The following is a 26,926-nucleotide window of genomic DNA, read 5'->3' as shown; positions in this document are numbered from 1 at the left end:
GTTAATGCTGCCTGACTTATGAGGTTATATAATTTAAATTAAATTTGTATATGATAGCAATTACAATACCACCAGGGAGATATTTGGTATTTTATTATTATTTTCATTGTCATTTTATATAATAGTCCACTTTATGGATAACTGAAATGAGGCTGAGGGTGACTAAGTTTCTGAACCTAGGTTATACAAGTAATAATGAGCAAAGCCAGGATACAAGCCTAGAGTTGTCTGTCCTAAGAGTTCAGAGTTCATACTCTGTTTTTCGGCCTGTGTAGAAACAATGTCATCAAACTTTAAAGAGGCGTTCCTTCCAAAATTAGAAGATGTTTTATAATATGTTTGGATATCTTGGTAGCCTGGATGGATAGTCTTTTAAATTGGTCTAGAGCCTTTGATAAAAGCTCAGACATTATCCGTGTTTTTAAAATACTTGGTGAGATCACATAATTCAATTTCAATTGAGTCTTTCTTAGTACTGAATGTCATTGAAGGATTATAGTATTTCATTGCAGGCTTGGTCCCCTGAGTTAGCATGGTAGTCATTAAGATACGGTCTTCTTGTCAACCTGGTCCAAGTGGGGGCCCGTACGCCATTGCTTGATGATGAAATTCTTGGCCAGAACACAGAATCCGCCCCCCTGTACCCTATATTCATTCTCTGAAGCCTTATAGCAGTCTCTCTTTATCATCCTCAGGAACTTGCCATGGAGAAGACTGTGAGTCATCCATTACTAAGGCTTTGCGAAAGGGAAGTCAAGCCGGGGATTCATAATTTCAAGTGAAAAGCCCCTGGATGACTGAGCCAAGGCGCCATTTCTAGTGGGCCTTTTGTACCAGCTGGCCAGAGAGTGGGCAGTTGGTCAAGGGGATGTGAGTCAATGGAAGGAACCAGGAAAGAGTGGTTTTATCAGGGTTACTCTTATTAGTGCATCTCCTCGTCTCAATGCAGAGCCTTCCGGAAACATTGAGTTATAAAAGTAAAATGCCAAAGTCATTCCAGAATTCTGTCTCATCTAATAGAAGCCCTCTCAGTGGGGAGCAGTCTCTGTTTATTTTCTAATTTCCTGACATTTATTTTCTATTTAAACCTTCCTTTGTAACTGATGGCTTCACTTGTGATAGCCTATATGAAAAAAAAAAAAAAAGCATGAATTCTGATACCACTGTGAGTCACCAGCTGGGTGACTTCTGGCAAGCCACTTCCCTTCTGGGTCCCAAATTTCTCATGAAACAAACTCCGTGGCCCACCTCACAGATACCAAACTTTATTTATTCACTTGGCAAAGGTTTTTGTGCTGCTGGAGGAGAGAGAAATAGATCTATATATATATATATATATATATATATATTTTTGGCATGGGCCTTTAATGGCTATAATATTAGTAGTCAGGGAAAGATACAGTTACAAAAACTAGAAAGCCAGGCAAAAAGTGATGTTTGGTGAGGTTAGTTAAGACACAATATTCTATCTAAAATATATAGGAATGGACAACAAATGCAAAGTAGTATTATTATTACTAACCCAGTACTAAGTGCTAGCTAAGTTCTAGTAATGGGGGGAAACAAAGAGCTTCAGGCTTGTTATGACACCCTCTGTGGCCCTGATCTCAGGGGCAAAGGTGAAAACGGAAGAAACCCTGTTGCTGCATTTGGTAGCTGTTTTTACCCTGCTGGTTTCCCTGAGTGTTGGTCACTCGCCCAGCATGGATGGTTGATTAATCTTCTGGATGGATTCCAGACCCAGACACCTGGGCTAGTGGGGAACTGGGGAGCTGCTGTAGGATCCTGAGTGGGTATTTTGAGAGTATAACACAGCATCATCCTGTCCAGGACATCTGGAAAACCTAGCACTGATCACTATGCACTGGCAGGTTTTATCTTCCCCTTTGCCTCATCAGGTGGAAACTACACTGCATCAATTTATTGTAGTTCTAACAGTTAGGGTATAATAAAACTCTTTTGAGCGTCTGATAAAATCTATAGCCTTTCCCTTAGAAATCTGGAAAGAATTTTGAATACGTTTCCAAGAAGTTCACTCGTTCCCTGAAGTAAAAACCCAAGGTTAAAATAAAAATTCCCGCTTTGTTATAAGACTGTATTGGTGGATACAACAGTATTAACTTGATGAAGTCACAGACTCATCCTTATTGTTCTGTTTCTGGCTAGTGATGTATGCATCTCAAAGGCATAAATAGAGTCTCCAAGTGCCATTGTTGTCAATAGAGCAATTCATGGTGAAGATCATATTTCTTTACATAATATCTTTCCCCCAAATAGTTCTATGGAAATGATCCCATAAATTGTTATAGATTTCCTATGAGCTAGACCAAAGAATATGTCATTGCCTTCATTTACAGACTCAAACACAAGGTCTAGAGAATTTGAGCAAATGGTTGAGATCTTGGTTAGCTGCTGAATCTAATCAGAAATCTTTCACTCAATAGAGATTTCTGGCATGCCTACTATGTGTCAGGCATTGTACACAGCACTGGGTCTGCTAAACCTCAGACTGTTATCTTGTCCCCAAGGCAAGATACAGGGAATTTGTTCAAGTAGGGAAAATCCTGTCCTCTTTGGAAATTGACTGGGATGAGTATAGTGTCCCTAACTCAGCAATAATATCTTACATTTTAACAGCATATGTGAAAGCAATAGAGTGTGGGTTAACACACTTTATGAAAGTCAATAAAACTGAATTAGAATCCTGATTTCAATGACTGAAGTACTTGAGTATTTTGAGCATTCGTTTCCTTATCTGTAAAATTGAAATTATCTCTAGAGCAAAGGTCATCAAGTTATGGTGGGCCACGACCAGCCATTGACCTATTTCTGTGTAACCCTTAAGATAAGAATGATTTTACATTTGTAAAGGGGTGTGAAAACTCAACAATAACAAGAACTAAACAGAGTTCCCTCTCAGAAAAAAAAACAAAAAAGAAGAATATGCAACAGAAATGGCATGTGGCCCCCAAACCTAAAATTCTTACATCAAGCCTTTTATAGAAAAAGTTTGCCAACTCCTGTTGAATCAGAATGCCTATGTTTGGATCCTTGTGGCCTCTTTCCACAAGCTTAATCTTGAGCAGATCACCCAGCTGACATATCCAGTTTTTCTCATATGTGTCAGTTTGTTTTTGTTCAGTCGCTCAGTCGTGTCCAACTCTTTGCAGCCCCCTGGACTGCAGCACGCCAGGCTTCCCTGTCCTTCACCATCTCCGAGAGCTTGCTCAAACTCGTGTCCATCGAGTCAGTGATGCCATCCAACCATCTCATCCTTGGTCAAACCCTTCTCCTCCAACGTTCAACCTTTACCACTAGCACCACATGGGAAGCCCCACAGAATGAGATAATCACACATAGCATTACCACCTAGAGGTACATCACAATGAGTTGTGTCCAACTCTTTGTGACCCAATGGACTGCAGCACGCCAGGCCTCCCTGTCTATCACCAACTCCTGGAGCTTGCTCAAACTCATGTTCATTGAGTCGGTGATGCCATCCAGTCATCTCATCCTCTGTCATCGTCTTCTCCTCCTGCCCTCAATCTTTCCCAGGTTCAGGGTCTTTTCTAATGAGTTGGCTCGTCGCATCAGGTGGCCAAAGTATTGGAGTTTCATCTTCAGCATTAGGCTTTCCAATGAATATACAGGGCTGATTTCCTTTAGGATTGACTGGTTTGATCTCCTTGTAGTCCAAGGAACTCTCAAGAATCTTCTCCAACACCACAGTTCAAAAGCATCAATTCTTTGGCATTCAGCCTTCGTTATGGTCCAGCTCACACATTCATACATGACTACTGGAAAAACCATAACTTTGACTATACATGTGTCAATTAGAGATAATAACAAGTACCTATTTCACATGATGTAACATGTATAAATTCTGACAGTGGAGGTCAGTATATGGTAAACACTTAAGAAATGTTAGTTATTATTATTAATATCACTATTACCACCATCATCAATTTTTCAAAAGATTTTTCTAGGTATTAAATGAAATGGTGTTTATTAAATACCCACTAGGGTGCCCTTTCCAATGAGTCAACTCTTCACATGAGGTGGCCAAAGTACTGGAGTTTCAGCTTTAACATCATTCCTTCCAAAGAACACCCAGGACTGATCTCCTTTCGAATGGACTGGTTGGATCTCCTTGCAGTCCAAGGGACTCTGAAGAGTCTTCTCCAGCACCACAGTTCAAAAGCATCAATTCTTCGGTGCTCAGCTTTCTTCACAGTCCAACTCTAACATCCATACATGACTACTGGAAAAACCATAGTCATGGCATCACCGACTTGATGGACATGAGTTTGAGTGAACTCCGGGAGTTGGTGATGGACAGGGAGGCCTGGCGTGCTGCAATTCATGGGGTCGCAAAGAGTCAGACACGACTGAGCGACTGAACTGAACTGAACTGATAGACTGATCCTAAAGGAAATTAGTCCTGAATATTCACTGAAGGACTGATGTTAAAGCTGAAACTCCAATACTTTGGCCACCTGATGCGAAGAGCTGACTCATTTGAAAAGACCCTGATGCTGGGAAAGATTGAAGGCGGGAGAAGAAGGGGACAACAGAGGATGAGATGGTTGGATGACATCACTGACTCAATGGACATGAGTTTGAGTAAACTCTGGAAGTTGGTGATGGACAAGGAGACCTGGCATGCTGCAGCCCATGGGGTCGCAAAACGTCAGACACAACTGAGCGACTGAACTGAACTGAACTGAACTGAGGGTGCCCTTTCATGATAGGCTCTCAGTAAATGTCAGCTAACTTTGTTATTATCATCATCAGCAGCAGCAGTATTATAGTTTTCAAAGCTCTTTCACATACAACATCTCATTAAAATCTCCCAACAGCCCAGTGGTTGGTGCTGTGATCTCCCTCTAATAAATGAGAAATGAAAGTGCAAAGAAATGAAAGGAGAGACACTGAGCCAGAAAGAGGCAAAATATGGAATCACGTTAGATTTTGTGTTCTGGACAAGTGCATCCTCTTTCCTCACCATGTTGCCTCTCCATCAAAACATCTGAGGATCTGTTGTTTATTAGTTTTCTCCAAATTATATACTTTGAGTCTTGGGAGCCTGACAAGACAGGCAAACATGACTGTGTTCTTCCCTGGCAGGGCTCAGCAGACAGGAAGCTGGGATAATTGGATTCCAGCCATTCAATCTTAGGGCTGCATTTGTAACCAGCCAACTGCTGATGACCAAACCTAATGGAAAAAGCCCTGACCAAACAAACACAACCCCCCTGCAGGACCTCATTGTTAATGCTACAGAGAGTGAGATTCATCAACAGCAACCAGATCCCATCTAATAGTTCCTATCCAGGGCAGAGGTGGCTTCAGAATGTGCCAAAACTTAGCCTCCCACTAGGGACAAGCAGAGGTCCCTAGCATAGGGAAGAGTGAGGTAAGGAGCCAGGATATTTTTGACAGCAGGGCTCATGTAGTCAGATCAGAACTATATTTTGTTTGGCTTTAGCTAAACTTGATTTGAGCAAAGTGTGCCCTCAGAGTGATGTTACAGCAAGTTTTTAAGATCATTAGTAGTGCAGCCTCAGAGTGAGTTAATGACTAAAAATAGGTGATATTGCAAAGTTAGCTCATGGAAGGAGTCCCAGTCATTTCCAATCAGCTTTAGCTTAGAACAACTTCAGGTCAGATGTTTTTAAAGCAGTAGATTAAAAACACACACTGTTGTTGGGCAGTATGTAAAGTTGCATTTCCTGATATTGTTACTGCAAAAATACTGAAAATTACCCTTAAGAAATTTCATCGTTGTTCCTGATGTATAGGGCAGGATATATGAAAGTACACCTTGTAGGGATTTGCCACGCTAGGGGAAGCTGTCTTTGGTTATGGCATTAAGCTTTGCTTAAAAACAGCTTTGAGACTTGGTCCTCAACTGTTGTCCAGGAGACATAGAGCCCTCAGTCTGAGGAAGAGGATGATATGACCTCCCTTCCCAGGGAGGGTACTGCTGTGGGTCCCTACCTCGGGCCAGATACAGGCTTCTCCTCTGAGCTTATGGCAAATGATTTTAAGGTATTAACTCAGTATTTGTGGATAAGACCCTGTCTAGTAGCAAAGAATTCCTCCAAGCATAACAGGGATTGAGCTAATCAGGAAAGCCAAGGTTCTTACTCATAGCAGGTGGCAGGAGCTATCCAGCTGTTCAAAGCACTCCCAGCCATTATTTAGGATGCCAGCTCTCTGTCTGACCTCTTCCCTCTATCTGCCACCAAACATTGTCTTTTTGGCTATGAGTTTATCTACCACCTGCTGTCAGGCCATTGGCTAACCACCAACCAATCCCCAGCCTGTCACATCCGTATCCAAACAGTAGCCAAGGCAGCCTGCACAGTGCTGTTTCCTGGGTTTGCGACCTGCCCCAGCTCCGTCCCAAGCTGCCAGGCCAAGGCTCTGCCTGGACCAGACATGTTTGAACTTAAGAAAGGTAAGGCTGATCAGTTAACATGGTCTTCTACATGTCTTGTCTGGGCAAGGGAAGGGATGTGTGATTTCTTTTCTGCTCATACTTTCACAATACCAACCTCTTGGGTTCATGGTGGGTAAAAAGTAAAATGAGGGATGTCAAAGGCTTTGTAAGATCATGGTCTACAGTACAAATGTAAGGGAAAATAGCTGTATATAAAAACATAGATTCAGCTGGGCAAAATCTTACATTAATACTCCAGCAACTGATCTCAAAAATATACAAGCAACTCCTGCAGCTCAATTCCAGAAAAATAAACGACCCAATCAAAAAATGGACCAAAGAACTAAATAGACATTTCTCCAGAGAAGACATACATATGGCTAACAAACACATGAAAAGATGCTCAACATCACTCATTATCAGAGAAATGCAAATCAAAACCACAGTGAGGTACCATTTCATGCCAGTCAGAATGGCTGCAATCCAAAAGTCTACAAGCAATAAATGCTGGAGAGGGTGTGGAGAAAAGGGAACCCTCTTACACTGTTGGTGGGAATGCAAACTAGTACAGTCACTTTGGAGAACAGTGTGGAGATTCCTTAAAAAACTGGAAATAGAACTGCATTATGACCCAGCGATCCCACTGCTGGGCATACACACCGAGGAAACCAGAATTGAAAGAGACACATGTACCCCAATGTTTATCGCAGCACTGTTTACAATAGCCAGGACATGGAAGCAACCTAGATGTCCATCAGCAGATGAATGGATAAGAAAGCTGTGGTACATATACACAATGGAGTATTACTCAGCTATTAAAAAGAACACATTTGAATCAGTTCTAATGAGGTGGATGAAACTGGAGCCTATTATACAGAGTGAAGTAAGCCAGAAAGAAAAACACCAATACAGTATACTAACACATATATATATGGAATTTAGAAAGATGGTAACGATAACCCTGTATGTGAGACAGCAAAAGAGACACAGATGTATAGAACAGTCTTTTGGACTCTGTGGGAGAGGGAGAGGGTGGAATGACTTGGGAGAATGGCATTGAAACATGTATAATATCATATATGAAACGAATCGCCAGTCCAGGTTCAATGCATGATACTGGATGCTTGGGGCTAGTGCACTGGGATGACCCAGAGGGATGGTATTGGGAGGGAAGAGGGAGGGGGGTTCAGGATGGGAACACGTGGACACCCATGGTGGATTCATGCTGATGTATGGTAAAACCAATATAATATTGTAAAGTAAAAAAAATTAAAATTAAAATACTTCTGTTATATTCAATAACAAAACAAAACACTCCAGCCAGTAAAAATTCAAACAGCCAGAGGTCACAGGAAAACTATTCAGCAAGGCTGACATGGACAAGTGACAGGGAATAAGGTCTTTAAAACATTTTATAAAATTTATGAAAATCTAAATTTTAATTTTATATGAATATTTTAAATTTCATCTTAACATTTCTGCAATGTGTAATTTTAATCTCATCCCCCACGTTTAAGTATACAGCAGCACAAAAAAAAAGTGTTTGTAAGGTTATATCTTCTGAGATTTTTATAAGGAAAGTTTTTTTCCCCTAGAATTGCTCAGTATTTCAGACATGTCTATAACTTACCTATACATTGCACTCCCAAAATTTGCTCATTAAACTCATTAAGGGTTATATCCAAGAAAAACAATATTGTTACTCACATTTAAAAGGATGTAAGGAGTAAGAGTAATGTAAGAGTAATGAAATTTTTAATTAAGTAATTATTAAGGTCTAACATATATTTGTAGTATTAGTTATTTATAGTAGTTTGTATTATCCTATGTGTAATCTCAACACCACACAAATACTGGAAACTACTGAACTGTGGAAGCTCAGAGCCATGGAGTGTCTCAGTTCCTCTTGCACTCGGAAACATCCTGGCTCCTACTGTTTGAGTAGCCAAGAACTAATTGTCTGATTTCTAGGAAAGCATATCATACAAATAGACACTCAGATATTTAAATCTTCAGCTGATGGTTTATAGCTCACTGAAAGTTTCTGAGTTTCTTTCGTAAATTTTCTTACCATATATGAGTTATTGAAATTGAAACTTTTCATAGAATAAACATAGTACTTGTTATGGTAACCCTTAGGAGAGCCTTGATTGTGAAGGATATTAAAAGCATGTCATCAGGCTAATGAAGGGCTAGAGAGAACCAATTGAAGGAAGAAAAAAGATGTGGGTCCATGTCACTGTGAAATCTTGTAGTTAATGTTTGACTAGCACAATACTGGAGAAGGAAATGGCAACCCACTCCAGTATCCTTGCCTGGAAAATTCCATGGACGGAGGAGCCTTGTAGGCTGCAGTCCATGGGGTCACGTAGAGTCGGACACAACTGAGTGACTTCACTTTCACTTTTCACTTTCATGCATTGGAGAAGGAAATGGCAACCCACTCCAGTATTCTTGCCTGGAGAATCCCAGGGACAGAGGAGAATCCCAGGGACAGAGGAGAATCCCAGGGACAGAGGAGAATCCCAGGGACAGAGGAGCCTGGTAGGCTGCTGTCTCTGGGGTCGCAGAGAGTTGGACATGACTGAAGCGACTTAGCAGCAGCAGCACAATACTGGCTAATAGTTCATGAGCACCATGCCAGGCATGATGAGCAATATGATCATGTCTCACCATAGCTAGCTGAGGGAGATACTCTTTTTATCTCTATGGCAGATGAGGAAACTGGTATAGAGAGGTCTGAGGTTGTGAGGCTTCTAAGTAATGAAGTTGTGATTAGAATTCTGAACATTTGACTCTCAACCACCATTGTTTGGCTAATGGTCAGTAAAGTAAAAACCGCTAGATGAGTAAGTCATAGTTCCTTCCCACAAGAGGCTTGTAATTTATCTGGAAACACGCTATCAAGTGTATGTACAATCGTATTTAACAAGACACAGTAAGGTCTATCACAAAGGAAGTTTATATTGTCAAGTAAATTATAGAGGCAGAAAGGGCTATGTTTTTTTAAAAGAGCGAAAGGGAATATCATGTTGAGATGGCCAGAGATGGCTGAAAGGAGGAAGTGGCCCTACCCAACTACATTCTCAAAGATTCCTCAGCATGGACATACCATAGGAAGTTAGCTAAAGAAGAGGGAAGAAAGGCAAAGAGGGTATGGTCTGTGCTTTTTCATCCTTATGATGAATTATTCTGGGCTTCCCTGATAGCTCAGTTGGTAAAGAATCCTCCTGCAATGCAGGAGTGAAGTGAAGTGAAGTCGCTCAGTTGTGTCCGATTCTTTGCGACCCCATGGGCTGTAGACTACCAGGCTCCTCTGTCCATGGGATTTTCCAGGCAATAGTCCTGGAGTGGATTGCCATTTCCTTCTCCAGCAGATCTTCCCAACCCAGGGATCGAACCTGGGTCTCCCGCATTGTAGACAGACACTTTGCCGTCTGAGCCACCAGGGAAGTAGGAGATGCAGGAGACCCTGGTGCGATTCCTGGGTCAGGAAGATCCGCTGGAGAAGGATTAGGCTACCCACTCCAATATTCTTGGGCTCCCCTTGTGGCTCAGCTGGTAAAGAATTTGCCTGCAATGCGGGAGACCTGGGTTTGATCCCTGGGTTGGGAAGATCCCCTGGAGAAGGGAAAGGGAATTGTTTTAATCAGCTTGCCCTTAACAATTCTGACTCCAGGATCCTGGCTTTCTACCTGGCCTCTTGCCTCATGAAAAAGTGAAATTTGATGTCTTGTTGAGGGAAGAGGTGGGCAAAGCTAGGAGAGCCTTTTAGAACCTGGGGCCCTGAAGGTATGAAGGAGTATTTGGATGGGGTTTCCTAATGCGGGGATTAGAGTAGCTCTGGGAAATATAAGAAAGCCATGCATGGCTTTTCTTTCTTGGAATGGGACCCAGAGCTCAAGATGAGCTTCATTCCTTGCCTGATCCAGAATCTACTGAAGGCTAGCCAGATGGGGATGGGGAATAGGTTGCTCTAGCCTTTAGAAGGGAGGCTCTGTGATCAAGATGCTCACTTTAAATGTGTGTGGTTCTGTCAGAGGGCCTTGAGGTCAGATCAGGGTTTTCCCTCTTTTTTCCCCCCCACAAAACCATTTTAACTTTACTCAACATTACGCAACAATCAACATGACTTCCAGTGTTTTCTCAGTCTTCTCTTGGTTAAGCCTTTCTTCTTGAACTGTTTTCAAAGATCATAGAACTGAATCCCCCATCCCTCTTACTAACCAGATTATTTTGGTCACATTCAATCCTGCTTCCAAGCCTCAGCTTCCACATTAGGAAATGAGAGTTAATAGTGTCTACTTCACAAGGTTGGCTTGAATATTATGTGCAACATCATATATAGGGATGTTGTATATGGGAATATTACATGGGATGATTCATGTATGGAATACAAGACGAGGCCTGGCTAGTGATGAAGAAGAGGAAGGGGAAGGAAAGAGGGTGGCTTTCTGTACATAGCAGCGCCATAGTACCATAACAGGTAATTTAGGGTACTGGGCCTTGGTTCAGCCTCAGATGCTAACTCCCGGATGCTCTCGGACTGGTAACTTTCCTCCCGGCGCCTGTTTTCTGACCTGGTTAATTAAGATAGCAACCTACAGCGTAAACCTTCCAAGCATTTCTGTGATTCAAATGAAATTCTAGCTATTAAAGTGCTTTTCAGAGGTATAGCATGGTATAACCGTGTTGTGCAATAATTATGTTCCCTTCCTTACCCTCCCCTAAAGGCACTTTGATTCTAGTAGAATGTTCAGTTGGGCTAAGATCACCTGTACACTAACCTCTGCATTTTTTTTCTTCCCCCCAACTTCTGTGTCTGTTTTCTGTTTCAACTAAAAGTGGCTGCTCCTCTGTCTCCAGCTTTTTCCTGCTCTTCTGCAATAGACCGGTTCCTGTATAGCTCTGAACGTACTCTGTAAGTCTGTCACTGTCTGTGTTGTGAGTATACCTGCATCTGTCCATTCACTTCTTCCCACAAAAGGTCCTTGGTTTCTCTTATTCTCCTGCCCTCACTGGGCCACGTTGAGTCCAGTGGACACATCGCATATCATGGAGACATCACAGTTGTTGGCTGAAGCCTGTGCAGAGGTCCTTCTGGACCTTGATTGCTGTTGACCTGAAGACCAAAGATTCATATGGCTTGAGAGCTTTATTTTATTTTCTATCACTTAATTTTAAATATTGTTTTGGGCTTCTTCCCTGTTCGGGGCGCACAGTCTTCTCAAGCCCTCTAAGAGATGAGCACTTGACCGAGCTGAATTCCACCAGTGTTAACCGTGGTCCTCGGAGGCTTTTCCCAGGCCCCAGTTCATCCTGTGTCCCCTTGGCTGTAAGTGGTGAACTCCATCTTTCTCAAACAAATAATTGTGACTGATTTTTTTTTTCTTTCAGTTTTAAAAATATCCTTTTGTTTTGAAATACTTTTGTATCTGTAGAAGAATAGTGGAGGGTCATCTCTGGGGGTCCAGTGGTTAAGAAACTGCATGCTTGCTCAGTCATGTCCGACTCTTTGCAACCCCATGAACTGTAGCCTGCCAGGCTCTTCTGTCCATGGGATTTTTCAAGCAGGAATGCTGGAGTGTAGGAGATGCGGGTTTGATCCCTGGTCACAGAACTAAGGTCCCACATGCTGCAGAGCAACTAAGGTCATGAGGCACATCTAGAGAGGTTGTGTGCCACAGTGAAAGATCCTGCATGACGCAACCAAGATCCCGCGCGGCACAATTAAGACCCAACACAGTCATATAAATAAGTTACTTACAACGGATAGTTCAGTGATAGTACATGGTGTGCATGGATGCCTTGCACGCAGCTTCCCCTCATGCTAACAGTTTATATAACCTTGGGACATTCATCAAAAGCTAGAAAATGAGCATTTATCCAATACTATTAAGTGAAACACAGACTTTATTTGGATTCCCCTAGCATCAAATCAGATTTTGAGTAACATTGTTCAAAGTCATTACTGTGAATTTCCATTATTAAGTTATTTTATGCCACTGTAAAGGCCTTGAGGGGCGTTTGAAGTGTTTTCTTCTGCCCTGTATGGTCCCAGTGGGTTCTGCTGTGCTGATTTTTGTAGACATTCTTGTGTTTCTGCTCTCTCTGCACATGTCGCCCATCCTTGTTTCCTGTGATCAGTTTATCTGCAGTAGCGTCACACATTTCCCTTGCCATCCTGTGTGTAGAAGGGCGGAGCTGTCTAGAGTTGTATGCAAACTAAGTTTACATATTCTCTGAGGGAAAGATGAGGAAGACTGCAAGGAAAGTCCACACCTTTGGGACAACTACTCGGATTACTCAGAGACCTTTGAAAAAAACAAGCAAACCAAACAAAGGTTTCTGGATAATTAAGGTCACTGGATACTGACCTTTGGATAAATGAAGTGTTGCTAGCAAAAGATTCACAGGAACACAGACATACAGATGTCCCCCTGATGGTTCATTTTCTCTTGATGCCTTAGGTTTTCCTGAATTAACGGCTAGCAGTGAAAAGTCCTGTCTCCCCAGGTCTCCACAACATATACTGTTGTTTTTTTTCCTCTCCGTCCACATTCTTTCTTTGACTCCTTGAGACCTCCTGTATCAGCCTGCTCAGTCTGCCATAACAAAATATCATAGACCAGGTAACTAAAATATCAGAATTTATTTCTCACAATTTTGGAAGCTGGGAGTCCAAGATTCGGGTGGAGGCAAATTTGGTTCCCAGACAGATGTCTTGTCACTCTGCTCGCATGGCAGAGAGAGACAGAGGGTGTGGAGGTGGGGGATGGAGAGAAAGGGCTCAGTTCTTTCTTCCTCTTCTTATAAGGGTACTAATGCCATCATGGATGCCCTACCCTCAAGAGCTCTTCTAAACCTAACTACCTCCCAGAGGTTCCACCTCCAAATACCATCATATTTGGGTTTAGACCGTTAACATATGAATTTTTGAAAAAATAAAAACATTCGGTTTATGTTTCCATCCTGTACCAGCTGAGACGTATTCCTTTTTCAATCTTCAGACTCCTAGCTGCTTTGCCAGGGGGTGTCCATGGAAGTGACCCAACACATGATGTGAGTTTTGTGTTTCTCAGTATCCTCCTCATGGAAGGATTGAATGACACAGTGCCCACAATCCCTGTATCCCATATCTACAGTGACTTCCCACATTCTACCACATACAAATCTTACTCACCCTTTAAGATCCATTCAATGCCACCTTCTTCCAGAGCCTTCTGCACCACCCATGAGCATTTATTATCTGTAAGAACACAAATTATCTGCTAATGTGAGGTATCTGATTGGACATATGTCTGGCCTCCTGACATGAAATACCCACAGCCAGAAATACCCTCAGCCTGTTTTTTTCCAAAAGAGGAATGTGTGGAGGGGATTACATCTCCCCACCCCACCCTCCGGAAGACATGGCATAGTGCATGAGAGAATGGAAAGTGCCATCACTATTGCAGAGATAATCTTAGTGGTGAACACACAGGGCTACTGTGAAGATCAGTGGGAGAACAGTTGCCAACATACTTCATAATCAGTATAAATTCCAGCAATGTGGAGGAGAATTGTCTCATTCTGTAATCCAGTCAGTAAATATTTCTATATATTCTATGATATTCTGCACTATATATTGTGAGCTATGTAGCAAGCATTAAAAAGAATAAGGCTGCAAGTACTAATAGCAAAAAAGGCTTGGGATTCTAGCATGCCTAGGTTTGAATCCTGGTTTTGCCATTGCTAGTTGAGTAACCTCTGGCAAATCTTAACCTCTCTGAGTTTCAGTGTTCTCATCTGTGAAATGGAAATATATAAAATAACAGTGCTAACATCATAGACTCATTGTTAGTACTAAATGCAATAATATTTTAAAGTACTCAGTACAGGGTCTGGTACAGAGGGCTAAAAGATTGATTCTTCTTTTAATAAGATGCCGGCTCTGCCTTCCAGGAGTGTCAGGAGGCCAGACATATTTCCAATCAGACACTTCACATTAGCAGATAATTTGTGTTCCTACAGATAGTAAATGCTCATGGGTGGTGTAGAAGGCTTCTGGAAGTAGGTGGCATTGAATGGATCTTAAAGAGTGGGTAGAATTTGGATGCAGTAGAATATGGAAATCATTGTAGACATGAAATACAGGGATTGTGGGCATTGTGTCATTCAGAATACTTTGGCCTGTAAGTGCTAGAATTCCTAACTAAAATTAACTTAAAAATAAGATTATTTATCCATTTACAAGATAAAAAGCTTGGTTTAGTAGAGTTTGGTAGTTTTAGGATTGGTTATTCCAGTGATTCAACAGCGCTGTGAAGGACCCAGATGCTTTTCCTCTGCTCTTTTCAGCCTGTTAGTTTTCATTCTAAATGATACTTTTGTGGTCACAAACTAGCTGCAACAGTTCCAAACATTGCATCTTCCTCACACAACCATAACCAAGTGCTGGAAGAGAAGGTAGACTCTTATTGTACTTGTCTTTTATTCAGGAGGAAAGCATTTTCCATCCCCCTAGCAGGGCTTCAAGTCTTGTTAATCAGAAGATCACAGGCCAAGCCCTTAGCTGTAATGCCCCTGGTATTTTTGCCTATACTCAGAGATAGGCTCTGTTAGAAAGAAGAAAGAATGTGTGAGACTTTGCTTTAAATAGCTCACAATGTTTACTACAGACTATAAACCCATTTATCCTTCCTGAAGAAAAACACAGGGAGATTTATTGAAAAGAGACATCTCATGGATCCCCAGAATAGCAAACTCACTGGCCTTCCTGGTGACAAATAAGGAACATGGGTGCTTTTAGGGATTAAGTTCCTCTTTCCATCTCTCTGAGACCATAATCTATTTCTATTTTTCACTGAATATCAGCTTTATTCTTTTCTCTTTCTAGATCACCTTTCTTTGCTTCTATGAACACATGAGTGTTCCCTGGCTCCCCTAGGCAGCCCTTCTCATTCTCAGTTCAAGCACTAAGACCATGATAATGTCTCCACATTCCCCGGTCACATATTTCCTGAAGATAGAAGCAGAGTTAACTTTGGATTCTGCCTGCAGGTGGACTTCCCTATAGCTCAGATGGTAAAGAATCTGCCTGCAATGCAGGAGACCCAGGTTTGATCCCTGGGTCAGGTCCCCTGAAAAGGAAATGGCAATTCAATCCAGTATTCTTGCCTGAAGAATCCCATGGACAGAGGAGCTTGGTGAGCTACAGTCCATGGGGTCACGACTAAGTGACTAACGCATGACCAAGAGGTAGAGCCTCCTGACTAACACACGGCCAGGAGGTAGAGCCTCCTGCAGGGGTGGGGACTGGTCCTTAGATTATGGAAGAAATGGCTGGAGACCATGGCCACGGCTGTATGCTGTGGTAAAGAAGCACGTGTAAGAAACTGTGAGCTTGTGAGCATGGGGTGGGGAGACCAAGAGACGAACACAGTTAAAGGGAACATTTCCTGTTTTGGAGTAGTTATAAATTCCTGTGTAAAAACAAACAGCTGAATTATAGGTGTGGATTTTAATCCCGGCTCCTTTGATAATCAAAGAGAAGACCTGAGGCCAGGGTCCCTTAGCAAGAATATCTGTTTTCTAATTACAGAAATAAGCTAGTGCAGAGGGGAGCAACCAGGGAGCCAAAGAATAGGAACCCTGGTCTATGAGGAATCCTGAAGGACTTGGAGGTGTTTCTCCTGGAGAAGAAAAGTCTCAGCATAGGTGATTGAGAGCTCCAGCATTAATGATATTGGCATCCCATTAGGTTTCAGGCTAAATTCAGACCAGACACTCTTAATCGGTGGGACCGGTGAGGGTGTCCTGCTCACTGTTCTCTACAAGGTCCTTCTCTCTCCTCCGACTTACTGCTCCTACTTGTTCTTATGACCTGTCTTGTTTCTTCCTGAGGAACGAGCCTCCACACTGGTCTCAGTGTCCCCATTGTCCCAGTTATTTCCCGCAGTGCAACCTGTATTCATTTCATTCTCCTTTACTGCAAGATTCAGCCCAACTTCCTTACCCTCAGTCATGGAGCCTCAACTTCCTCTAAGCCTCATCTCCCAGCAACCTCATCCCTACCATGTAGGATGCTGTTAGAACAGTCACCATTCCGCAAACTAAGGATGCCACTCTAAGCTCTTTCCTGCCTCCACACTTCACCTAGCCCATGCCAAACCTTGAAAGCCCTCATCATCCCCATGTCCAGTGCACCACCAGGTCCTATGAGCTCTACCTTCAAGGTAGAACCTGAATCTGACTACTTCCCAACACCTCCACTGTTACCATCCCAAATCTCCAAGTCACTGATATCTCATCCAACCATCTCATCCTCTGTTGTCCCCTTCTCCTCCTGCCTTTAGTCTTTCCCCAAATCAGGGTCTTTTCAGATGAGTCAGTTCTTCCCATCAGGTGGCTAAAGTATTGGAGTTTCAGCTTCAGCATCAGTCCTTCCAATGAATAGTCAGGACTGATTTCCTTTAGGATTGACTGGTTGGATCTCCTTTCAGTCCAAGGGACTGTTAAAACTCTTATCCAACACCACAGTTCAAAAGCATCAATTCTTTATAGGTGCTTAGCTTTTTTTATAGTCCAGCTCTCACATCCATACATGACTACTAGAAAAACTATAACTTTGACTCGACAGACCTTTGTTGGAAAAGTAATGCCTCTGCTTTTTAATATGCTGTCTAGGTCAGTCATAACTTTTCTTCCAAGAAGCAGGCACCTTTTAATTTCATGGCAGTGATTTTGGAGCCCACCCCCCTAGAGTAAAGTTTCTCACTATTTCCATTGTTTCCCCATCTATTTGTTATGAAGTGATGGGACCAGATGTCTGACATCTCTAGACACCTTAAAAATCACCTGTGATATATATGTATAACTGACTCACTTTACTGTACACCTGAAACTACCACAATATTTTAAATGAACTATACCACAATAAAAATTAAGAAATAGAATTAAAAATAAAGAGTACCAGTCCACACTGCCTACTCCCCCAACACAAGCATAACAGCGATGTTAAACTAAAGTCAGCATGTTACTGTGCTCAGTTGCTCAGTCGTGTCGGACTCTGTGGCCCACATGCCAGGCGCCTCTGTCCATGGAATTTTCCAGGCAAAAAAAAACTGGAGTGAGTTGACATTTTCTACTCTAGGGGATCTTCCTGACCCCGGGATAAAACCTGTGTCTCCTGCATTGGCAGGTGGATTCTTTATCACCTGGGAAGCCCCTAAGATCAGCACATACATGAGTGCAATGTTGCTTCAGTATATACCACCTTACAAAAAAGAAAAGAAAGAAAATTACCTGTGACAGGCAAAATATTGTCCAAAGAGGTTCACATCCTAATCCTCAAAACCAATGAATCTATTACCTTAGATGGCTAAGGGACTTTGTAGATGTGATTAAGCTATGGTAGTGAGACAGGGAGGGGATTTTCCTGGATTATCTGGACGGGCAACTGTAATCACAAGCATCCTTATAAGGATCAGGGTCGGAGGAAGAGATGTGATGGTGGAAGCAGAGTTCAGAGCAGTGAGGCCATGGACCAGGGAATGAGGGCAGCCTCTAGATGCCGGAAAAGGTGAGGAATGGCGTTCTCTCCTGGGATCTCCAGAAAGAGTGCAGCTCTACCCAGAACCTTGACTTTAGGGTCAAGGTTCTGACACCCATTTTGAACTTCAGACCCCCAGAGCTGGAAGATAATAAATTTGCATTCTTTTGAGCCAGTAAGTTTGTAGTAATTTATTATAGAATCAATGGGAAGCTAAGACAACTCCTGATTTGCCTCTGGCCCCCTCTGCAACCCCACCTCTGCCTACTCTACACATCACAGCTAGAATAGTCTTCCAAATCATAAAGTCCTCATGAGCCCACTCTTGTTCCCTTGGCCAGCTTCCCACTGCTCTGAGGATGAGCAAAATGGCCTTTAGCAAGGTGAGCCTTGGGGCCTTCACCCTCCTGCTAGACTGCTGAGCACCCTGTTCTGCGGTCACACCTGCCCTCAGGACTGTGGTCCTCTAATCTTGCTGGACCTTAGCCAACATCTTCCTTCCTGTTTAACCCTTACCCATCTTTCAGCTCTCACCTCCCTCACTTCTTCAGTCATGCTACCCTGACACACTCACCTCGGCCACATCTCCTATGACATGTTCTCACAGCACCGCCAAGCACCACTCATCCCTAACTCTTCTCAGGCTGGCCATTTTCCATCTCGCTGTGGGTCTCCCGCACTGCCCTACGAGCTCCTTGCGGACAGGGACTGTAGCTTTTCCTCACTGCCCTGTTACCTTCAGGACATGACACAGTGGTAAGCACTCATAATATGTTTTTAAATAAATAAGTGGCTGAATGAATAAATACCTAAGAATTTGAAAATCTCATATTCCCCTGAACATCAAAAAGCACCCAATATGAGATCTTTGTTTCCAGGTGTTGGTGCTCCTGCTTCCATGAAACTTTGCCTTAGGGTTGAATCTCTTTAAACTCATGCACCTTGCATTTTTAATTAAATCATCTTCTCGCAAGCGCCCCCATGTGAGCACTGCCAAGAGGGGGAGGGCCGCATGTGTTATGAAGTCTAATCATTTCCTTATAATACTAGGTTGGGCAGGCAGAGGGGGCTATTATCATGCGACTAATTACTGCATCCAGGCTGCTCTAAGTACGATGCTAATTGCTCAGTGAATGAATTGTAGGCTCAGGTAATTACCAAACCTAATGTGGCTTCAGTCATGTTTGAGTAAATTAATGCAGAGAGAGAAAGCAATCCAGCTTGAAGGGAGCTGCCTCCTGCCCTCCTGTTGCTTGGGAGACAGCAGTTGGGCTTTTTCATCTGGACTCAGAGCTGTCCAGGTACACTCACACATCTGGGGTCTGGTCTCCACAATTCAGCTGCAAGACTGCAGCTCTTACTTCAAACAAATTTTATACCCAATTGAGCTAGAGACTCTTGTCTCTCAGAACAACCTCTCTCTGGGGCTGTTTCTTTACCTGTAAGTCCATCTTGAGGATTTCCTTCAGCCCTATGATCAGTGACTAAGTGAACGAATATTTGATTAATTATTAAAGAATGGATTTCTGCAAATCAGTCATCAAGCACTGGGTTCAGGAATTACTTCTATCATCAAATAGCAACAGTTCTCATAAACACTTACGGAGTGCTTACTAGCTGACTGGCACTGTTCTAATAAGCGTTTTCTCTGTGTTATTTCACTGAATACCTACAGTGACTCAAAACATTTTGAGTAAATCAACAGAGCTAGTCAGTGCTAGAGGTAGGGTTAAACTTAGGCATTCTTACTAAAAAGCCTGTATTTCTAACTGCCTCATACATAACTACTTCTCTGACCCTGGGAGTCTCATATTTTTTGCGCCTTGGTTTCCTTACCAGTGAAGATTTCTGCACCCACTGCATGTCCAGCCTTTTGTGAAGGTCTTTACAGTTGTTGATTTTATCACAACAGAGCTGTGAGGTAGGTGGAACTAAGCTACTTGATTAGGTAACACATCTAGTAAACGGTAGAGTCAGGGTCTGAATGCTGTTTTGCAGTATTGTGTGCTTTCGTGCACCCTCGTTAGAAAAACGCTGCCCAAAGCCAGTCACTGTCACCACATCAGGCGGGCCTAAGCTCACAAAGCAGTATGAGTTCATAAGATAGTGTACCATATCATCCCAAATCTGCTCAGGTGACTTATTTACTATCAAAGTGAAAATACCAAATTAAAAATAGGTCTCATGAGATTTGGAGAAACCTTTGCACGTCAGACAACCATGTAAGACACACCACCCTCTGCTAGAGTCCTACTGAGGAAATCTCAGACTGGCCTCTCCTTTCTGGGTGTATCACCCACGATGGTGACAGGACCATCCAAATGTAACAGGAAACATGCCCATGTATAATAGGAGCTTTTGCCTTTCCACGGAACTCTGGAGCCTCCACTTGTTATTCCTAAACAACTCACTCATTAGCACACGAGAAACATACTTAGGAGAGACATGTTGAAGGCTGCTGTGGAGATGTGCCTGATTCCATGGCAGCATATCTTTTTATATAAATATGAAAAGATGCCTCTTCCAGGGCACCCTCTTCATGTGGACTTGATTGATTGCCAGTGAGCATGGCTTATTGGCCATGAAAAGGGCAAAGGATTGGGAATGGGTTTTGAGGTTAAGAGTGTGGGTCTCGTGGACACTGTGGCCTTAAATAAATTGCTTGACTTCTCTGAGTCTTAGTTTTCTCATCTGTAAAATATGTCCTAGTATAGTTTCTACTAGGGTTCTAAAGCCACCGTGGATGATGACTGCAGCCACAAAATTAAGAGACATTTGCTCCTTGGAAGGAAAGCTATGACAAACCTAGACAGTGTTTTATAAAGCAGAGACATCACTTTGCCAGCAAAGGTCTGAATAGTCAAAGCTATGATTTTTCCAGTTGTCATGTATACATGTGAGAGTTAGACGATAATGAAGGCTGAGTGCCAAAGAATTGATGCTTTCAAACTGCAATGCTGGAGAAGATTCTTGAGGGTCCCTTGGACAGCAGGGAGATCAAACCTGTCAGTCCTAAAGAAAATCAACCCTGAATATTCATTGGAAGGACTGATGCTGAAGCTCCAATACTTTGGTCACCTGGTGCGAAGAGTGAACTCATTGAAAAAGACCCCGATGCTGGGAAAGATTGAAGGCAGGAGGAGATAGCATCACCAACTCAATGGATGTGAATTTGAGCAAACAGGTGGGCATCTGACTGTGGTCCTGGTCAGGCTCTGCCACTCACTTACCACAATGCTCATTATTCACTCAGATGCACCAAGTTTCACTTTTTTCTCCATATAATGTTGGTCTTAATGCCTACCTTGCCTGGCCTGAAAAGCTACGTATGAAGTCATGGGTGGGAAAATCAATTAGTGCTGCTTTGGTGCCCGTGCTTGCCAAATGAGAGCTTGTGTTTCTGATAAGGGAGAAAGAAAAGATCTGGGCGCCTTCAATATCTTGAGTTCTTTTAAGTTTTGCCTGTAAAGGAAATAAAGGAGGAAAATATTTTTAAGCCTAGAATTATATATGCTGTGCATATATAATTATTGTCATTATTATATACTCACATCTAAATGAGGTATTGAGGGAAAGAAGTAAATAGAATAATTTAGCTTCAATATTTTGAGATTCTGTTTTGTGTCAGACTGTGCTCCTGTTTTTCATGCATGATGTAATTTGGCCCGTACACCAGGACTCTGACGTGTCTCTGTCACTCTTTCACACTCGAGGAAAATGAGGCATAGTGAAATTGAATAACTTGCTAAATATCACAAAGCTGGTAAGTGGTAGAGCCTGGTTGGGAAAAAGGTCTGCTAACTCAAGTCACAGTTTTTACCACTGTGCTGCATGACGCAGCCTCTAGTGGTGAGACAAGGCCAGGGAAACCCCAGCACACGCGACAGAGTCTGAGAACAGTTGTAAAGGCTAGATCTTCTGGTAGAATTAAGTATATTAGCAAACTACTCGCTCACTCAGATTATTGCCGTAACCTCCTGAATCCCTGTGCTCATGTCAACTCCATTCCATCTGTTCTCCATAAAGCAACCAGAGAGAGCCAGCTAAGAAATCATTCAGATGGTCAGGGCGCTGCTCACACCTCTCACAGGCAGCGAAAGTCAAAGCTTTACAGGGATATGCAAGCCATGGCCCTTCCGCCTCCACTCTGGCCCCAGCTACCTCACCGGCCTCAGCTCTCAACTCCGTCCACTCTTCCCCTCACTCTTTCTGCCTCGGCGCCCAGCATCCTTGCTTTTCTTCAGACCTTTCAGACAGAATCAAACCTCAGGACCCTTTGCACCTGCTGTTCTCTCTACCTGGAATGCTTTTCTCCCTGATATGCACCTGTCTTCATTCTTCATTATATTTCATAGAATTTAGTCAGAAGACAGAAACCACACCAGCTATTTAAGCAATATTTTAATAGGTAGCAACTGTAAGAAGCAACTGCTCCCTCTAGGGCTGAGAGAACAAAAGGAGTAATCCCCCCACCCAACAACAACAAAAAAACCTAGGAACTTAGAGAGATCGCACAGAGGAGAAACTTGGACCTCTGAGGAAAAGGAGGCACTATCTCTGAGGGGCTATTTTGCAGCTGGTTATGTGAGAGTTGAAAAGACTGTAAACAAGACTTTCTGCTGCTACTGCAAGGCAGCGCTGGTGCTGAGGAAGCCTGGGTGGGGTGATGCTCAAGAGAAGCAGGAGTAGGTAGGGAGCTCGCAGGAGGAGCAAGGCTCTTCTCTTCCATCCAGGCTTCCAGTCCTCTGCTGGAGGAGCATGAGAGGAGCTGGCTCACAAGCCAGCATTTGATTTGCAGAACCACAAAGCCAAGCTTAGAAGAGCGGTGTTGAGGTGGAGAGATTATGACTGTATGGCTGGAATGCTGACAACCCTGAAGCCTTTACTCACATATCTCACTGGGACCTGTCCTGGCCACCCTCATGAAGACTGTGTGATCCAACCCTTTCTTTAACTCTTTCCACTTCGCTTTTCTCCTCAGCACTCACCTAGCAGGCGCTCGTGGTTCTTCAGGTCAGAGTTCTGCTGCTCAGCTCTCCGTTAGCACCATCTGCAGTGACAGTTCTGTCACCGAGCAGACTCATGCCCTTCTTCTTGTGTTCCTCAGCTAACACCTGCTTCTGTCCAGCTAGGAGGACATTTTATTCTAGATCAGGGCACCATGCACATTTTGGGCCAGTTAATTCTTTGTTGTGGGAGTCTGCTGTGTACTGAACAATATTTAGCAGAATTTTTGACCTCTACCCACTAGATACCATTAGCATCACCCCTGCCATGACAAGCAAAAATGCCTCCAAATTGTTTCTGTTGAGACTCACTGTTCTAAATTTATAGCTGGTCCATGACTTGTGTGTGAACCAGTTAAGCACATGGGTGTTGGCATCAAATAGACCAGGTTTGATAGGTTGTATCTTCACATATTACCTGTACTCCTTTGGGCAAGTCACTGAGGCTGTGTGTAATTTGGCTTAAATGAAAAATAGACATAATCTTATTTCATAGGGTTGTTGTGCAGATTATAGAGAGTGGAGAGAGTTTAGTACAGTATCTGCTATCTACCAACCAGTCAACACAAGTCAACAATAAATTAATATAATTCAAAGGAAAGCATCAGTATAATTCTTGAGAAACCACCGACAAGCTGGTTGTCAACATATGATGCCAAGTAACTTGTGTGTGTTTATTTTACTAAATGGACTTGACACTTGCTGTGACAATGAGAGGTAATAGCCCTTCTAAACTGTAGAAATGTCAAAAGAATCACTGCCAGATGCTGTAAACTGGATTACTGATGACAAGACCCACTTGTGATTAAGACTGATTTAAATGCAATTAACATATTGAGTGCAAGTGTGTGATACTGCAGAAAAACAATAAACACTTGTCACATAGTAAAGTTCACTCTGATGCTTAGAGTCAACATGCTGTTGGATCCATCTAATTGAGTTACTGTTCCGAATGTCACCAGAAGAAATCCAACTAACAAGTACAGCTACATTGTCTTTCAGGCTCTGAGTGGTTTATGAATCTCAGTTCAGAACTTGGGTATTGCTGAACCTAGAACCACCCCTGCTGAGATATTTATAATAGACACTGCTTGAACTGGTATATAGGGTCCATTTTAATGAGTAACACAAGAACTCCAGGTTTTATTGCAGGGAAATAAATCTGAGTACCAATGCCAGTTCTACCCCTCACTCTATATAACCCTGGACCTGTCCTTTCCTCTGGGACTTCAGCTAAAAGGAGCAGTTCAGATGCTCTTCCCTCTTGCTGAAGCGCCAGCCCTTGCCCAGCCCCACCTCGCCAAGCTCTCAGAAGTGTGCAGGGAAATGACGTCAAGAATGATGGGAGTGCCCTCTTTGGTACACTTGAAGAATGCCTGTCAGATTCTCAAGCTTTCTTTTCTTCCTCCTTAGGTACACAGTTCTGCACAGTGGACACCAGGAACTCGAGAAACTGCCCATACACAATGACCCAGAATCCCTGGAATCATGCTTCTGATTGAGGACATGGCTCACAACTAAGCCATTCATTCCCATTCATGTCTGCATGAACAGAACACCCTGGCATCTCTCCTGACCCTCATCACCACCTGTGAGGCATGGGGCCATGGGGCCGAGGGCCCAGGGAAGGCACATGGGTGACTGGGTTGGACGGGACCTAAGGGCAGAGCGTGGAGGACCTCAGAGCTGAGAAGAGGCTTCAGGTGCCATCAGATGCAGGCTCCCAGCCAACACAGAAGCGGTGTCCTCCATTGTGTTCTGGAGGCTGGTCAGTCTCTGCTTATAAACCTCCAGGGACAGGAGCTCACTCCCTCCTAACACAGCTTCTATTGCGGAGAAGATTTAGTTATAAGGAAGCTCTTTCCTTTGTTGGGACACAAATTTGTCTCTGCTCTAGTTTGCATCTGGGACCAAGCAATTGGCCCCCTTCTTCCACTGAGAGCTCTTAAATATTGGAAGACCAAGATCTGCCACCTACCCCACCTTTTAAAGTCTTCTCTCTGAACTCAACAACTCTAATTTCCTCTCCATTCTGGCCATCTTCTGGATGTGCATTGGTGGGTGAATTAATCAAGGCTCTCACAAAGAAATTAGGTTGATGTCAGTGCCAAGATGTCTGTCCGGAAGCACTGAATTTTCTTGAGTGAAGCATCAGTGTTTATTGGTTCATAGACATGAACATTTTTCTTTCTTTTTTTTTTTTTCCTCTTGGGGATAGACTTTGGAAACTGTGCTTAAGTTTTGGTTTGGATCCATTATCAAAAGGCCTCTTTACAGCTGGTCTGATGTGTGTATGTATGTGTGTGTGTGTGTTTAAAGACATTTTCTCATTGGCAGACTTGCTGTGAGGTCATTCAAAATAAATCTTGATTCACTCCCCTTCCGTGACAGTGGGAAAAGGACTTACACCTTTACCAAGAATGTTGGCTGAGAATTGTCCTACAATTCAGACTTGGGGAGGGAAACTCAGTTGCTTGAAGTTTCTTGGGAAACTTCATTGGCCTCCTTCCTGTGAAGTTCCTGGGCTACCATTTTTCTACATCTGTTTAGGAATCTCATTTCCTCCCAGCTCCTAAGGAGATGCTTCCCTGATGTCAAAGCCACACCAAATGACTTTACGTTGGGGTGAATTACCCCCTCAGCTGGAGACTCTATGGTTTTTCAGTTGCCTCTCTTTTGGTTGCTGATAAAAACCCTACTGAGAGTGTTCACTGCTGGTCCTTATGGGGAAGCCTAGGGAAGGGGCAGCGTGGTGGGTAGTTGGGAGTGTATAGAATGTGAACTACAAGATAAAGAAGTGCCAGACGTTTCTAACCTCACCAGTTCTCCTTACCCTTTTACTTGTCTGTTGTCCCCACTTCCCTTCCTAAGTGATCCCAGAAGCCACAGTTGCCGTTTCATCCACAAGGGAAGGACCCATCAATTTGGGGCAGGAGAGTCAGACTCAACATAAGACCTGGGTGAACCACACCCTGGCTTTAGCACCCAAACCCCACATTCTAGGAAACTTTTCAATCTCACATAAACTAGGCTGAACGGTCACCCTGTTGATGGGAACCTCCCTGTGCTGAGGGTTAATATGCCTCCTCAGAATTGCACTTCCTTTATTTTCACTTTTTCATGGAAAAGGCAGAAATAAGTGAATTTGGAAGTCCAGACTTTTCCACATGCTATCTAAATGTGGTCTTTGTTTTCCTCAAAGGATAAAGGACTTCTTAGGGTAAGACTAAGACAATCCTAGCTTTGAGGCAGCTGGTGCACTTCAATGCCTCCCGAAGTAAATAATTTCTACTATATAATACGAATGTGATACATGCACACACAAATACCGTAGGATTTCTTCCCTGTGAAATGTTTCTTTCCCTAGGGGCGTAGCAAGCATATCTGCTTATGCAAAATGTTTCTCAGTGGTAGTCTCCCAAATTAAGTGGCAACTTGAACTCATCAGGGATCCAAAGATTACAACATGTCACGGGCCGTATTTCTGGACTCTCTGGATATGCTTATGTGGGCCAAGCCATGAATGGTGTCTGTAGAGATCACATGTACCCTGGGTCAGGGAAAGAACAGCAATTGCAGGAACAGGAGCCCTTGCCGTTGTCAGGAAGATGGTCGCTTTTGCAGAGAGAGTCTCACAAGCATCTTTGGCTGTCTCTTTGGAGGAGGGCTGGGATGATGTGGGTGATGCACCAAATGCTCACACTGGAGCCTCACAAAACAAGCAGACTTGCTCTATCTGGACAGCTGCTGGCATGGCATTACTTAAATCTCTGGCTTCTGGGAATCTAGGTAATATGGCATGTGTGTGGAAGAGTCAGAAGAAGAACTGGAGCTTTCAAAGGAAGAGGTATTTTGCTGTCTTCTCTGAGGTCATCCTTTTCCAGAAAGCCTGCAACATCATGAAGGGATGCTCCCAGGGAGAAGGGCACATGACCCCAGCCA

The 26,926-nt window shown here is 43.1% G+C and overlaps 1 protein-coding gene across 4 annotated transcripts in view; it reads left to right on the top strand.

Annotated features, from left to right (window-relative positions):
• The window catches only part of HTR4 (5-hydroxytryptamine receptor 4), a 248,757-nt gene extending 223,393 nt beyond the window's left edge, over positions 1 to 25,364 (top strand). For all 4 annotated transcript variants that reach the window (XM_069592379.1, XM_069592375.1, XM_069592376.1 and 1 more), the window contains one exon: positions 24,398 to 25,364. In XM_069592379.1, coding sequence (XP_069448480.1) covers positions 24,398 to 24,482 — 85 coding nt within the window. In that variant the 3' untranslated portion in view covers positions 24,483 to 25,364. The remainder of the gene's footprint in view (positions 1 to 24,397) is intronic.
• Positions 25,365 to 26,926: the final 1,562 nt, after the last annotated feature.

The sequence above is a fragment of the Ovis canadensis genome, chromosome 5, assembly GCF_042477335.2.
Source record: "Ovis canadensis isolate MfBH-ARS-UI-01 breed Bighorn chromosome 5, ARS-UI_OviCan_v2, whole genome shotgun sequence".
Classification (NCBI taxonomy): Eukaryota; Metazoa; Chordata; class Mammalia; order Artiodactyla; family Bovidae; genus Ovis; species Ovis canadensis.
The sequence above is the reverse complement of the archived record's forward strand: the minus strand, read 5'-3'. Positions and strand labels throughout refer to the sequence as shown.